Source organism: Pelodiscus sinensis, chromosome 27 (genome assembly GCF_052426305.1).
Source record: "Pelodiscus sinensis isolate ZL-2025 chromosome 27, ASM5242630v1, whole genome shotgun sequence".
Classification (NCBI taxonomy): Eukaryota; Metazoa; Chordata; order Testudines; family Trionychidae; genus Pelodiscus; species Pelodiscus sinensis.
Window position 1 is genome coordinate 1,356,286 of NC_143078.1, and position 14,983 is coordinate 1,371,268.

General features: G+C 39.9%; 2 protein-coding genes across 8 annotated transcripts in view; one reads left to right on the forward strand and one right to left on the reverse strand.

The window, feature by feature from the left end:
• Positions 1–14,983, forward strand: part of TRIM33 (tripartite motif containing 33) — a 65,227-nt gene that overhangs the window by 44,978 nt on the left and 5,266 nt on the right. Inside the window, 8 exon segments of the mRNA XM_006118832.3 lie at positions 803–1,003; positions 4,960–5,092; positions 7,640–7,703; positions 8,087–8,246; positions 9,438–9,781; positions 10,153–10,276; positions 11,311–11,385; positions 12,651–12,803. Of these exon segments, the coding sequence (XP_006118894.3) occupies positions 803–1,003; positions 4,960–5,092; positions 7,640–7,703; positions 8,087–8,246; positions 9,438–9,781; positions 10,153–10,276; positions 11,311–11,385; positions 12,651–12,803 (1,254 nt within the window).
• Positions 1–14,983, reverse strand: part of LOC142820905 (uncharacterized) — a 67,600-nt gene that overhangs the window by 12,596 nt on the left and 40,021 nt on the right. For 3 of the 7 annotated variants that reach the window (XM_089773571.1, XM_075910408.2, XM_089773569.1), the window contains exon 4: positions 12,802–14,683. The exons of 1 other annotated variant lie outside the window; for it this stretch is intronic. In XM_089773571.1, coding sequence (XP_089629697.1) covers positions 14,634–14,683 — 50 coding nt within the window. In that variant the 3' untranslated portion in view covers positions 12,802–14,633. Of the gene's footprint in view, positions 1–996; positions 4,150–6,009; positions 6,247–7,207; positions 7,300–12,801; positions 14,684–14,983 lie in introns of those variants that run through there. 3 more of the 7 variants (XR_016347930.1, XR_012897904.2, XR_012897906.2) reach the window with 3 other exon arrangements.

Here is a 14,983-nt window from a genome sequence, read left to right on the forward strand (position 1 = left end):
TAGTCAGCTAGGAAGCTGAAGCAGTAACGACTAGTTTCGCTTTGTGGTTGCTGTGCATCCGCTCAGTTTTTTTTTTTTTTCTTGGATACTATCGTAAATAACAATTTCATGATTTTTGTAAAACTTTTTTTAAACTAAATGTTGGTCCTGAGCTACAGCAGATATAACCCCATGTTTGAAACGAACGTGGTGCAGACCTTGGCTAAATATTCAAAATAAAGAGATGAAATAATGGGAGTTTACTTAATTAGAAAAGCAGAAGGGAAAATCTGTTGTTGTTTTTAAACCCCAGAATCCTAGAACATTAGGGCTGGAAGAGACCTCAGGAGGTCATCTGCCCAGCCCCCTGCCCAAAACAGACCAATCTCAACTAAACCTTCCCAGCCAGGGCTTCGTCAAGCTGGGTCATAAAAGCCACTCAGGATGGAGAGTCCACCCCTCCCTAGATAACCCATTCTAGTGCTTTATTAATTAATCAACATCATTCTTAAATGCAGGCTCTGCTAAAGTAATCCCTGGACTAAAATGCTGCATTTCTATGAAAATACTTGTTTCCAATTACCTTCCCTCTCCCAGCGCATGCACAGCAGTACGGGACTAGACGTTGTATTAGATGGTACTTTTTACATAGAAAAGTGACTCTAGGCTAGTAATTTTTACAGGAAACAGATTGAAACTAGCTAGTTGGGGGTCAGGGACGAGCATGTAATTTTAAAGTCCTATAATTTTATACCAAGATGAATATTTTGCTGCCATTAACCCTAACACAATAGTTGTCTATTTTCCCTGACTCTTCCAACAGCATTCTAACCCAGGACATGCCGGGCCCTTTCCAGTTGTTTCAGTGCACAACAACACTATCAATCCAACTAGTCCTACGACAGCCACCATGGCAAATGCAAACCGTGGTCCAACAAGTCCATCTGTTACAGCAATAGAACTTATTCCTTCAGTCACAAACCCAGAGAATCTACCTTCCCTGCCAGATATCCCACCCATACAGGTTAGTGCGGAAGATGAGCTCATTCTGCTATAGACAAGGTGATTGCCGACTTTCCTTCATCAAATTCAGTTTTCTTCATGTGTTCTTTTGTATTTGCATCATTACTTAAAGCTCGCGATAAGGTGGTTACTGGTTGCGACTGTTCTAAATAGAAAGAATGGAAATTTGAAGTTTGGTGTTGGATATACCAACTGTTGGATCATGCATATCTGCTCAACTTTTAGTTAGTTCTCATTTTGAATTAGACAATGCTTTATGGGGTGATGTAATTGTTAAGATCAATAATTGATACCAGGGCACACTTAGTCACAAGAAAATGTCAGCCTTAGGTGGCTGTTTTTAGTTAGTTATAGCTTGCCTATGCAGGAAAATCACACCAATATCATCAGTGGTATAGTTAAACATCCAACACTTGAATGCAGAGCTAAGGTTGCTAATGGTGCCTCATGCTCTTCCAGAATGTGCAGGGTAGCTACAGAACAACTCCCAAAAGAAGGAAATAGTGAGTTAAAACCCTGATGATCATTTTTATGTTCCGTGCACCGAGGCATGTGCGGATGTGCGCCGCCAGTAGAAACTTACACTGCCAGTTGTGGGCACTGTGGGTGCTCTGCTCATCAGCTGAGTGGTGTTTGAATCTCTTCTGGGAACCAGCCAACCTTTTGGCTTACAAGGAACACTGCCCATACTGCCTTAACTCTGAGCCAAACCCCAGCACAGCAGAAAACCATACTTCTCACTCTGCCCTTACAAATGCTACAGAACTCATAACCGCAGCAGTCCATTTTAGCCATTCCGTTACTGTACTGCCTGCCTGGAAGCTTGCTTGCTTGAACAGATCTCTAATCTTGCTATACATGTACGTTTCACTCTTCTAGGCTTGCCAGTTTGGCACACACTGACTGAGTTACACACGTCACCCTTCGCTTTTTGGTATTGCTTCCCCAAAAGGACAGCGTAATATGTTCTGGCTGAGAGAAATCCTGAGCAACTGAGATCAGTTGGGAAAGCACTATAGCTATTGTTTAAGCCAAGTTGTGTGTGTGTGTGGGGGGGGGGTTACATGATTTTGTGAAATGCTGTTATGTTTCGGGGGCTGCATCTCAGAATCCACTGTCTCAAATGACTCCAGAGGTGGTCAGCTAACACATCTAATACTTCTGTGGGACACGGCAAGTTTTAGACAGTGAGTATTTGGATTTTAGAGCACTTGGAATAGTCCACCTTTAAATAAAGTAATGCTGAACCTCATCTGGAGCTCAAATACTGATATAATTCCTCATGTGGTCACTCTTATGCCAGTATAAGTGGCTTTTTTCAGATTACCTTAAACTCCTTCCAAAATGACACACACTAAACAAAAGACACTCTTGCAGAATCAGAGACATGTAGGGCTTGAAAAGGACCTCAACAGGCCCTTTAGTCATAAGCTATATTGTATAATTATCGGTTTAAAAGTTTGAGAAGTAGCCATGTTAGTCTGTAACTGAAAAAGCTTAAACAACGAATAGTCTTGCAGCACCTTAGAGACTAATAAAACATGTAGATGGTACCATGAGCTTTTGTGGGGACAGTCCACTTCTTCAGATGAATGGAGTTAAGCGGTCCAGGTTTAAATTCATGCCTTAGCTTTCTTCAGGATATCTTCCATATAGACAAGTCCTAACTTAATTAGAACCTGTTTTTGTTTGCTCATCAAATTAAATCATTAACCTTAAAAGCATATCAGAAAAGAGAGAAATGTGCAGAGACTCCAGAACAGCTACAGCACATTTTTGAGGTGATTAAATTGCTGTGCTGTGCTGAAGTTCATTATTGTTGAGCCTTTGGAAAAGAAGAGCTCTCTAGAATATGGCCTTGCAGTTTTAAACTAGCTTAAGAAGGAGTAGCTTATGCCATAATGTGAGCTTAACTAGGTGACTTGAGGTGTTTTGAAAATGTAAAGTCTTCTATAAATGCTACATACACTTTTCATTGTGATCGCTCTAACAGATCTTTCTTCCTTTAGCAAGACAATATGAAACTATTGTTTCCTAACACAGTGAGGGTGATAAACATGTTTTAGTCAAAATAGATTTGTCATGTTAGTTTGAAATGGCTACAATAGGTGTTTTGTACTTGTTTCTAATTTTCTTGTATTAGTAAGAATTCAGATTTTATGTACGTCTTTTTTCCTTTTGAAGTTTTCACAATTATTGTTTGCTGTAAAGGAAGTCTAGTGTTTGTGTCTAGAACAACACAAACTCACAATATTGATAAGCAAGTAGCAGCGCTGTAGTTACAGCTATCACTACCTTTTGACAAACTGAACTTCCCTAGTCAAAGAAATCTGAAATGATTCGACCAGGCTCTACTTTTCCCTTATGATTAGCACCTTGAAGCAGTGGGATTTGTATTTTTAAATCACCTAAATGCGTTTGAAAATCCCATCCTTATGTTCCTAAGTAAGGATTTAGGAGCCAATTTTAAGGCTCATATTTTGGAAAAGTAATTGTGAACTTTTTTATAATGTATCAAAAGTCCAAACTTTAACAACCCGAAGCACTTTTATGTTGAAATGACAGCTCTTATGCAACTGAGAGCATTTGTAAAATCATTTTAGCTCTGAGAAGAAAACACTTCTGCGTATGCTTAACTTCAAAAGTATGTCTAGTCCCACTGAAGTCAACTGAACTACTCATGTGAGTAAAACTATACACCTGCTGAACAAGAGAAGTCGATTAATAGAACTAGGGGATTAGTTTTCATAAATGTTTATATTTTATTACATATTTATAATATGAAGTTGTAATACACATTTACTAATTGGTTTTACAAAGTCTCAGCCTGATTTAATCAGGGGCATAAAGTCAATGAATTAAATCAGTCATTTAAATTGCCTTGATTTTAAATTGCTGCACTTTGGTGAAATTAGTTTCTTACACAGTGAAGACATTTAAGGGAGTAATTGAAATGCAGACTTAAAATACCAGGCTCCCAAATGTGCTTACCAGTGGGTCTTAACTGATAAGACTAAAACTAAAGCATATCAGAGCATCACAACTTCTAGCACTGTTTTTGTTAGGCTTCATCCATTGTTCAGCATTACCAGAGGTAAGAAATTATCTTGCAGGCACAGAAGTGTTGTCAGAATGGAGGTTGAGATGCTTAGAAAATGAGCATTTAGAAAATATGGTGAATCAGTATTGCTTGTCTTTACTATACTTATTTAATTTATTTAAAATATTTTTACCCCACCTCTCTATTTAAAATATTTGAGGCAGCTTACAACATTTTAAAAAACAATACAAATACATATAACAAATTAAAAATACGAGACTCCAGAAGGACATAAAACTTCCTAAAAAATCTCTAGAAGAGGAACGAACACACTCTTCCCCCACCCCCAATAAAAGCACGAGTAAAAAGGGTGGCTTTAGCTTGATGCCGAAACAATGCTAATATTGGTGCCATGCGAACATCCCGAGGAAGAGAATTCCACAGCCTGGGAGCAAAAGCTGAGAAGGCCCTGCTCCGCATAGATGTTAATCTTATCTCCATAAGTGAGGGAACACTGAGAAGAGCCTCCCTCTCTGACCTCGATCCCTGGGCAGGTTCATATAGGAGGACACAGTCCTTGGATACCCCGCAACCAACCCATTTAGGGCTTTATAGGTCATAACCAAAACCTTTAATTGTGCCCGAAAACATACCGGAAGCCAGTGCAGCTGCCAGAGCACCAGCATAGTATGGTCTGTATAATGAGTATTAGTTAAATGGTAGTAACTGTGTGTTTCCTCATAACTGTTGAGTTACACTGGTGAAAAACACTTGCAAATTTAAATTTGATAAAGCAGTTGTTCGGCTAACGTAATATGTATGTATATTTAATTGTGCATATAGATGAAAAATCTCTTAATGGTTTAATCTCATGACTTCCCCAGGTCAAAGTTTGTTTTTGTTTGGTTTATTTTCAGCTGGAAGATGCTGGTTCAAGTAATTTAGATAACCTGCTAAGTAGATATATCTCAGGCAGTCACCTACCCCCTCAGCCTACAAGCACTATGAATCCTTCCCCAGGACCCTCCGCGCTGTCTCCAGGATCATCAGGTAAATTGCAATGAGGGCAGAAAGTATTCTTTATTTCAAGCTTAAAATACTTGGCAAGCAGTTTCACCAATGTACAAGGAAGTAATACTTCTCTGTTCTTGGTATGTGCACCCACTAGACTTTGGTCATTAAATTGCTTTTCCTCATAAATCAATCCTTCTAGCACTATACCCTTCCCCCCCTCCCCCCAATGATTATTTTATGGGAAGGAAGTGCCCAGAAGGAAACACAATATTCAGTGGCCCGAAAAGGAACCAGCACATCTTTGTGCTCGGATGTTTACCTCTATGTTCCTCAGAAGTCCATTGGTCCTTTTTGTTACCATATTACCTTGGCAGCCTTAGATCTGAGTCCACGTTCAGTATGAATATTTTGACTTATGAGGCCCTGGCCCATTCCAGGCTTAATGAAGGGAATTTACTGAATTATGTTAGATGCTTCACTTAAGGATAGATCCAGAGTCACACAAGGAGCTTGCTATTTCTGCAAGCCTTTTTAGAAGTGCATGTTGTTTTTCTTTGCGTGTTTGCTCATATCAATTCCAGTTAGATGTTCACACAACACACGCATGGCTGTTGGAAAGTCTTACCTTTGCCAACTACCCGTCGGTTCAGCCATGGAGCCCCTGGTGTGGCACACTATAGAGAAACCTGCTGATCCAGACACTCTTCAGTTCCTTCTTACCCCCAGGAAAGGCTGTTGGAACTGTGGCTCTCCTGCACTGCAAGTGCCACATGGCCTCATGCTGGTAGTATGTTAACAGTAGATATTAGCAATCCAAGCAAGATTCGGCAGTCAGCATGGCTGAGCTCAAGACAGCAACTCATTGACTCCCACCTCTCCTTCTGGGTAAGGCCTGTGAATCACCTAATTGGAACTGATAAGAGCAAGCTGTTGAAGAAGAAACAGTTACTCACCTTTTGCACCTGTTATGCTTGGAGATGTGTGGCTCATTTCTTCCAGACCCACTCTCTTTCCCTTCTGTTGGAGTAGCCGGCAAGAAGGAACTGAGGGCAGCTGGGGCATTGGGATTGCATATAGCCTGCTGTACTAGTGCCTTTCCAGAGGGCTCCACAGTCAACCTTTTGGATAGGTACTGGGCTAAAACTTTGACAGCTATGAACGCAGTTCGCATACACACCTAATTGGAATAGCTACAAGCAAAACATGTAAAAAACCAACAATTACAAAAGGTAATTAACAGAGGTTTTTTTTAAACGGGCCTTTTGTTCTACTTCTGAACAAACTCACATTGCAGAAATCACCTAAGATGCCATAATGGAAATGGCCATTTCAAAGGTACTGGACACAAAACTGCTTCAGCAACTCCATGCTGTTCTTCCCGTCATTTCACCCTTTCTCTGCAACCCTCCAAGCTTTGCTCTGAGTTGAGTTAGTGTATGCTTACAACACAAATGTATGTTCTGTAAGCTCACTTGCAAAATGCATGCCATGGGTCTATTATTCTACTGACTTTATTTGCAATAGCAAACAATCCAACTATGTTAAAATGGAGGGAGAGGGGGTGGAAAGTTGGTTCTCAAATGAGTTGAAAATACAACTAGAAACTTAAATCACAAGTGTGACAACTTTAGTTCAAAGACTTGCATTTATTTGCAACAAAAGTTGGTAGTGACGACTGGATCAAGATAATTCATAGATTTAAAAATAAGGTATTTAGGTCAGGAATATGGCTGTCTTTTAATTTGCATTAATGTAAGTAGTTACTGGGATTCTAAATGAAAATGCAATTGACACAGAAATGCAAAAGTGCCAGATCCTGTATCAGAACTGCTTTTCTGTGTTTGTGCAAAGGACTGAACTAGCAGCGGTTCTCAGCTGGGGAAGATGTACTGTTGGGAATATATAGGGGTCTTGTTTACACTGCATTATATACAGGTTGAGCATCCATGGTCTGGCATGATTTTAGTTAGCCAGATGTCCACTTGCCATGGGTGTGACCAAGTTTCCTGCAATCCCATAAAGTTTGTTTACAACCACCAGTTCTGGCTCTCTATGTTCTGTGCTGTTGCTCAGCTCTAATTTACCCCTAAATGTCCTGTAAGAGCCCAGCAAGCAGTGGAAGTGTTGGTAATGCTGTTAGATAACACTGACCTCCTGTGGTTCAGCAAATTCTCTGGTTTGGCACTGGTCAGGTCCTGAGAGTGAACCTCTCTAGTCCCGCAACCTTCAACCTGTAGTAGATACTGTGAAATGGAAATAGAATATTTACATTCCACTAGATTTATAACTTATATATATACACGCGCGCGCACACACAGAGTCAAAATGAGAGCAGTTTTTCAGTAATTACATACCATGACATTTCTGGTTTTGTTTGTTTTTTGAAACAAGTATTTTGAAGTGAAGTGAAACTTAAAGGGTACATTAGTCTTGAAAGGTTGACAACCACTGGACTAAGGATCACTGACTTGCACAAATCACTGGCTTATTCCATTTAGTGTCACTTTAATTCATGTTGCTTCAGAACACAAGTTACATGTGACCTACTGTAGATATAATGAAAGGCAATTTATACTTTTTCAGGGTTATCCAATTCCCATACCCCAGTGAGGCCACCTAGCACCTCCAGCACAGGCAGCAGAGGCAGGTGAGTATGTTTTTAGTTTGTGTTGCTGAAAAGTGAAATGTAAAGAATATGGTAACAGCAAGTCACTATTAGCTGCTGTTATAACTATGACCTGTTAGTGGAGGAGTGAATGTATCTAGCATAATAATCACTGAAGAATCATGTTGCCAGAAAGTCTGTCGTCTTTAAAATGTAGGCATCAGAAAATTCAAAGTAATAGTTTGGGCTTTAAAATGTTCAGTTACATTTTTAATAATAGAAATCTAGGACTGGAAGGGATCTTGAGAAGTCAAGTCCACTCTGCACTGAGGAGGCAGGGCTAAGTAAATCAAGATCATCCCTGACAGGTGTGTTGTCCATTTCAACTGGAACTAAGCTTTCTGTGTACCCTTGGTTCTTTCTAGTTGTGGTTCTTCAGGCAGAACTGCTGAGAAGACTGGCATTAACTTCAAGTCTGACCATGTGAAAGTCAAGCAAGAGCCCGGGACAGAGGAAGATCTATGCAGTTTCTCAGGAGCAGTGAAGCAAGAAAAAACAGAGGATGGCAGGAGGAGTGCATGCATGGTACAGTTGCTTTATGAATCACGTTACCCCTCCCCAATGGCATCTTTAAGAATATGGAAATCTGTAAATGGTGCATAAGAACCCTTATAGATAAAAGGGCAAAGTACCCAGACCCAGTTATTTCCTAAACCCTACGGGTGAGTTCTACAGAAGAGGGGACATTTCAATTGCCTTGGGACATCTACTGAAACTACAGCTGAGGCCACTATCTGTGTTGCTGGGTTTACTGATGTGGACATCAGCCTAGTGGCAGATAGACTGGGATCTCCACTTGTTTGATACATGCCCCCATATAGACAGCAGATTGTAGCAATTACTGAGCTGGGTTGGATTTGACCTGGTACCTTGTGAGAAATGTGTCCTAATCCACCAAGTGTCACACATGTTGCTGTCCGTGGAAGCTGTCCAGTGGAGATAAATTGGAGCTTAATCTCATTGGCCCTTTGCTTAAGACTTGGTTTTGTCCTTTGGTATACGTGCCGAACATCTGATCTGTCAAGCCAGAGGCAGGCCGCCCCCACCCCCCCCATGCTGTCTTTGGCATCTCAGTAAAACTACCATCAAGAGTTTAGTATGTTGATTGTTTTTAATCTCTAATAAAAGCTTCTGATAAGTCAGTGGCATGTTCTCTCTCAATACATTTATTGAATGTTTGTAGCTCTATTAAAGTCCTGTGCATTTAAGCAGAGAAAATAAGGTTCAGTCTCCCAAATACATAAGCCAGGTTTCTAAATAGATTTAGAGGAATGAGCTCATTGTGAAACTTGCAGTTGGATGCAGAAGAGTGCAAGAGAATACAGCAGGACTTCCCAACTCTGGTGGATAATGGAAAGGAATTGTATGCTGGGAGAGGGACAAAGGGAATTAATCATCCCAAGATCTTTCTTTAAAAAGATAAGTACAGAAGAGTGAAGTCTTAAAGACTACTGGGGAAGGGCAAAAAGTTTTATTCTCCATGAAAGTAGTCAGTGGAAATGGATCATCCCATACCAGGCTTGGAGACTCATGGCGCAGGAGTATGTAACTCCATTAGCCGAGGAGGAATTGCCAGTATTTGTTTTTTGGGAAGCATTTTAGTTTGCAGTACTAGTGCTAGCCAGCAGCAGAGGCTTCTGATTTCTAGCACCTTAGGAAAGATGAATTTGTAAAACTGATCTCTTTGCAGACTTTCATGTAGTAATTTTATTTCAGCTTAGCAGTCCTGAGAGCAGCTTGACACCACCCCTCTCCACTAACTTGCATCTGGACAGTGAGTTGGAAGCATTAGGAAGTCTTGAAAATCATGTAAAAGCTGAACCAGCAGATTTAAGTGAGAGTTGCAAACAGTCTGGACATAGTCTTGTAAATGGGAAATCTCCAGTGAGAAGTCTGATGCATCGGTCAACTAGAGTTGGGGAAGGCAACAACAAAGAAGATGATCCAAATGAAGACTGGTGCGCTGTATGCCAAAATGGAGGCGATTTGTTGTGTTGTGAAAAGTGCCCAAAAGTGTTTCATCTCACTTGTCATGTACCAACACTTCTCAGCTTCCCAAGGTACCAGAAATTAACACATTACTGGTTTTGTGGGCTTACTCTCACCATGAAACTCAATATCACAAGAGGATCTGGGACTTGAGTGCCCAGGAATTGCATTCGAACTTCTCTAGCATGTAGATTGCCTTCGTTCTTAGGATTTATTTTTGTGCTGAATCAGTCAGTATTTCCAGTGACTTGTAAAATCGTGCTCAGAATTCTTAGTGAACACATGAGTAAAACTTATACTGTGATACGTACTAAGTTAAAAGGAGTCTTGAGGTACAGTTTGACTTTTGAAAGGCTTAGAAGTTATTGAAACTTCAAAGTGGTCACATAGTAGATGTAATCTCTGGTGGATTCCTGGACTAATTGTGTGTCTTCCTATTTAGTGGGGAGTGGATATGTACATTCTGCAGAGATCTAAGCAAACCTGAAGTAGAATATGATTGTGACAATTTGCAACATAGTAAGAAGGGGAAAACAGCACAAGGCTTAAGTCCTGTGGACCAAAGGGTATGTGTCAAATACTGTAGGTATCTGCATCTAAAAACCGCCTAATTTTTGATTAACTGATTTGTTATTAGTCATCCCTATATTTTAGCTGTAGTTGTCCAGTAGGTTAAAATTTCTGAGCGCGCACAGCTAATAAAATATATTAAGATTAGCTTTAAATGTGAGTCAACCTTCTAAAAATTTGTAATTGAAAGTTCTTTTGTGGATTTAACATGGTTGTTTTAATCTACTGACATAATATGTACATTTGATGCCTTAAATTCATGGGGAAATGTGTTGGTAGGTATTTCTAAGAGCATATGTATAACAAAATGACCATTGCAAAATGATAGCGAGTCTGATATGGAGACTCTCTAAAGTGTTTTGACGTCATCAATCAGAGTAGTCCTTAGATCTTCTTCACCATGAATACATTTTTCAGAGGAACTTATCAACAAATTGAAATAAGGAAATGTTTGAGGGGAAATATAAAAAAAATTATTTGAATGGAATTTTAGATTGCTTAATTCTGGCTTTATGAATAAAAGTTCTGATCTAAATGTAGTTCAGTTGCATTTAACAGTATGAATAGTAACATTGTCATTAAATGTCTACTAGTATCTCTGTTCTTACTAAGTTATTGCCTTGTGCAAATTTTGTTGGAACTCCAGCTTTCTTTTGGGGAAAGGAAAGCAAAAAAAGGAGTCAAGAGGTTTAGTATTAAGTATATTATGCTAGCCAAAATAAAGGCATATTTCCTTCTCTAACCATACACACTTTATCAATTTCAGAGGGGTAGCCGAGTTAGTCTATAACTGGAAAAACTTAAATGAATGGTCTATCAGCACCTTAAAGATTAACAAATTGTGTAGATGTTTATCAGTGTTAGCTTTTACATACTTAAAATGAATGAAGAGGTTTCTAGGCTTGAAGAACTTTATTTTCTATAAATATGACTATATAGTCTTTGCCTATGTAGATATTAGTTTACTGTTAGTTTTTAGATTGCGGATTAAAAAGCGATATTCACTTGAAGTTTTTTGTTCCTTTGCAAGAAATGTGAACGTCTCCTGCTATACCTATATTGCCATGAGCTGAGCATTGAATTCCAAGAGCCAGTCCCAGCCTCGGTGAGTCTCCCACTACATGAAACTATGGAAAACATAAAATGCCAACAATGTCTCCAAAAGGCCACCATTGTGACAAGTTCTTGGTGTTTTTTTGAATGAGTTGCTTACTCTTGCAATAGACACTAGGGATGTTAGGGTATAGACATTTAAACAATTAACCAATAAGCCTGGGCTTATTGGTTAATCAAAACGACTACACACAAGCAACCCCCTTGCTGCCTCTGTATTAGAGGCAGCAAGGGGGGGCGCAGGAGCTGGTGCCTGTGGGAAGCCGGCTCCCACAGGGGCAGCAAGGGGGGTTCTTGGGGGAGCAGCATCTCCTAGCTCAGGCCTCCCCACGAACAGGTTCCACCTACTACCCTGCACTGCTGCATCTGATAGAGGCAGCAGCAGTGTGGCAGGGGATTCCCCCAAGAGAGGGGCTGGGAGCACCGGCCCCTGGGGACCATTTTGAGTAACTGTGTAACGAATAAAAATGGTTGTGGTTCTACATGATTGCTAAAGTACACACAAATCTAACATCCCTAATAGAGATGTTTTAGGAGTAAAACCAGACCAAAAATGTCACTAGTCGTACCTAACATGGTACTCCTGAACCATTACACTTATTAATTAAGAAAATCCTTCCCAGTAGCTATAGCTGAATGAACAGGACAGGGTTTGGGATACTGAATAAACCACAAAATATTGTAATATTGGTGGTTAGCAAGGGGCTTTAACAGAGCAACCATTTGAATGAAACACAAATCTGATCTGTGTTTTGAGATGTAAAACAAGCGAAAACAAGCGATTTTAATGATTCTAGGAATGATGGTCTAATATGGGGAGGGCAATAAGCAGTTCACCAGGGTTAGCCCTTGATGGGCTGCTGGACACTTCATTTACCTGCACATCCACATCCACAGGTAAATGAAGCATCTGGCAAGCTCCCAGGGGCTAACCCTGGTGAGCCAGGTCTGGCCTGCAGGTCACTTAGTGCCCATTCTGGTCTAATATCCTCTTTCTTCTTAAGTTTGTTTCTTAAATGCTAATAATCGACTCTGAAATATAAGAAAAAAGTTGTGTTAATAGAGGCTCTGCCCTCTTTTCTTCCCCCATAAATGGAGTCATTGTCTTCTGATTGTTTCCTCGTATTCATGCTGTAATTGGGCTCCTGGATTTTAATACACTCATGTTAAGTAGATTAATTCTCCTGCTGTGAAGTATAAAGATTGCACATCAGTCTTTTTTGGTGGTTTATGATTTGGTTTACGCTTTCTTCACAGATACCAAACTACTATAAAATTATAAAGAAGCCAATGGATTTATCTACAGTAAAAAAGAAGCTCCAAAAGAAACATTCCCAGCACTACCAAACTCCTGATGATTTTGTGGCAGATGTCCGGCTGATCTTCAAGAACTGTGAAAGGTTTAATGAAGTATGTTAACTTCCAAACTGTAGATTTTTTTTTTTTTTTTTTTTTAAGATTATGATTTTACCTAGGCCTGATCCCACAGCTGTCTCTCACAGAACTCCACTTGGCGGTCTGTGGGTACTCTTATTTGTGGAGCAGATGCAGAGTCGGTCCCTTTATAAGTAAATACAAACCAGTTAATTACAGATCTTGCTTTTGGTTTTAGTTAGAAGGGACTATAAAGGGCTCTGAAGGAAAACTTTTACATGTGTTGGTGAGAAGGCGAGGTCTCTGAAGTAGCTGTACATATGGTTCAGATTCATGATGTAGTTATTTGCTAAGGCCTTCTGGGTGGCCCATCATCACTGGACAGTCACCATATCTGAGAACCATGGTGTGTAAATTGAGCAGTCCCTGCAATAATTCAAATTGTGCCACTGGAATATGCCATTAATGCTTTACCAGTATTATGCCATAAATACTACTAAGGGATAAAGTCCTACACCACTAAGGAAAAAAACTGCTCTAGAGCTTGTCTTTTTTTTTTAAGCTCCCCGTCAGGTTTTCATAAATGTAAGCAGAGCCCCAACATTTCTGGCAGTTCTCTTTTGGCTCTATCGTGACACGGAAGCAGTCCTCAACTGGGTAGCCCACACAGGAAAGTAATAGTTCCAGGAACTGTGGGTAGTTCACCAGCATCAGTGGGACTTTTTGCTCACCAGTTATTCACATGAACTCAATCACATGAAGAGGTGAAGGATGCCAACTCCTTAGAGGAGGTACCATGTAAGGTGGTGTGGAGAGAATAGCAGTAATAAAGTGGAACAAAGAAAAAGAAAACTTTCTCTGATTGTCACAAAGTCCTTGATGCCAAGCCTTCTAGAATTTGGATTAGTCCTGGAGAGATGTGGGGGGAATGACCAGCTCTTGAACATTTGAAGCAAGATCACATGAAGGCCTGGAGAACAAACTATAGGTAATGGTCTTGCATGAGCCTGAGCAATGGTGAAATGACTTTGAAAGTTTTCAATCTGTAACTTCAGATTTCTGAGGTATAAAAAGCATTTGTCCACTACACAGATTAAACAAACCTATTTTTAAAACTGATTGAGCCCCATATAAAATACTGGGATAATGTAAATAAGTGTTAAAACAAGTTTTGGGGTGAAGCCCTTTTCCCACATGATAGGTTTAGACATAAGCACTTGGGACCTGACTTCTTTATAACCATCTGTCAGGTGCAAGTTAATGGGGAATATGGAAAAAGTGTGTCTTAGGAACCATTTGATCCAGGGAGTGAGTGAAGCCTTCACTCCGGAAGAAACCATTTCTACTTCTCTTGAAAAGTATAGTGTAACTATTGTAAGAATAGCAGGGAAGCTCCGGGGAACAGTGGTTCTTTAAAAGGGCTCTTCAGACTGTCATCTTAAGGGCTGATTATGGAAGCTAAGGCAATCTGACCACTCATCACTATGGATGCAGTTTTGTCTCAGAAAATGATGCATAATTCACAGTATGGTCATGGTTTTTTAAAAAAAGGTAATTTGGTGGTGATCTTGAGGCCCCTTCTCCTGTGCATTAACAGTTTAAACTCACGTTGGGCTAGTCCTCTTTGAAACAGATGTAATTCACAGACAATTACCAAACCTTTAATGCAGGGTAGCAAGCTCCTTGTGAAATGTTCATTAGTTGGCTGTAATCTAGCCTCTTTCAAAGAGGACTAGATCACAGCAAGCTAATGAATTGATAACGTGGCAGACGGCTCTGTATAAATAGCGAAATTTTCAATTCCATGACAGTGGTGACTGCCACGACATAATCCAATCCTTATTCATGATACAGGTCCAGATACAGTTACTGCATTTCTATAGCTTGACACGAGGTAATCAAAGAGGAAATGGAACCTGCAAGAAAGCACACTCATTTCTTTTATAGACAATATTTACACAGGAGCTATTTTGTTACGAAACACAGAACACTTACTTACCATGATAGTCTGGGCACCTGAACTTTTATTATAAAGGAATGTTGTCGTGAGTGTTTATTATCATGTGCTTTAACATGACTGGGAGCTGCTTACTATTCGATAATTTCATATCCTGCCAAAGGTTCATGAAACAGATTTAGAACCAGCCTTATAAAGAGGGTGGCCTATATTTAATTGAATTTTAGAGCTGTACTGATTTGGTCATAACAATCTGTTT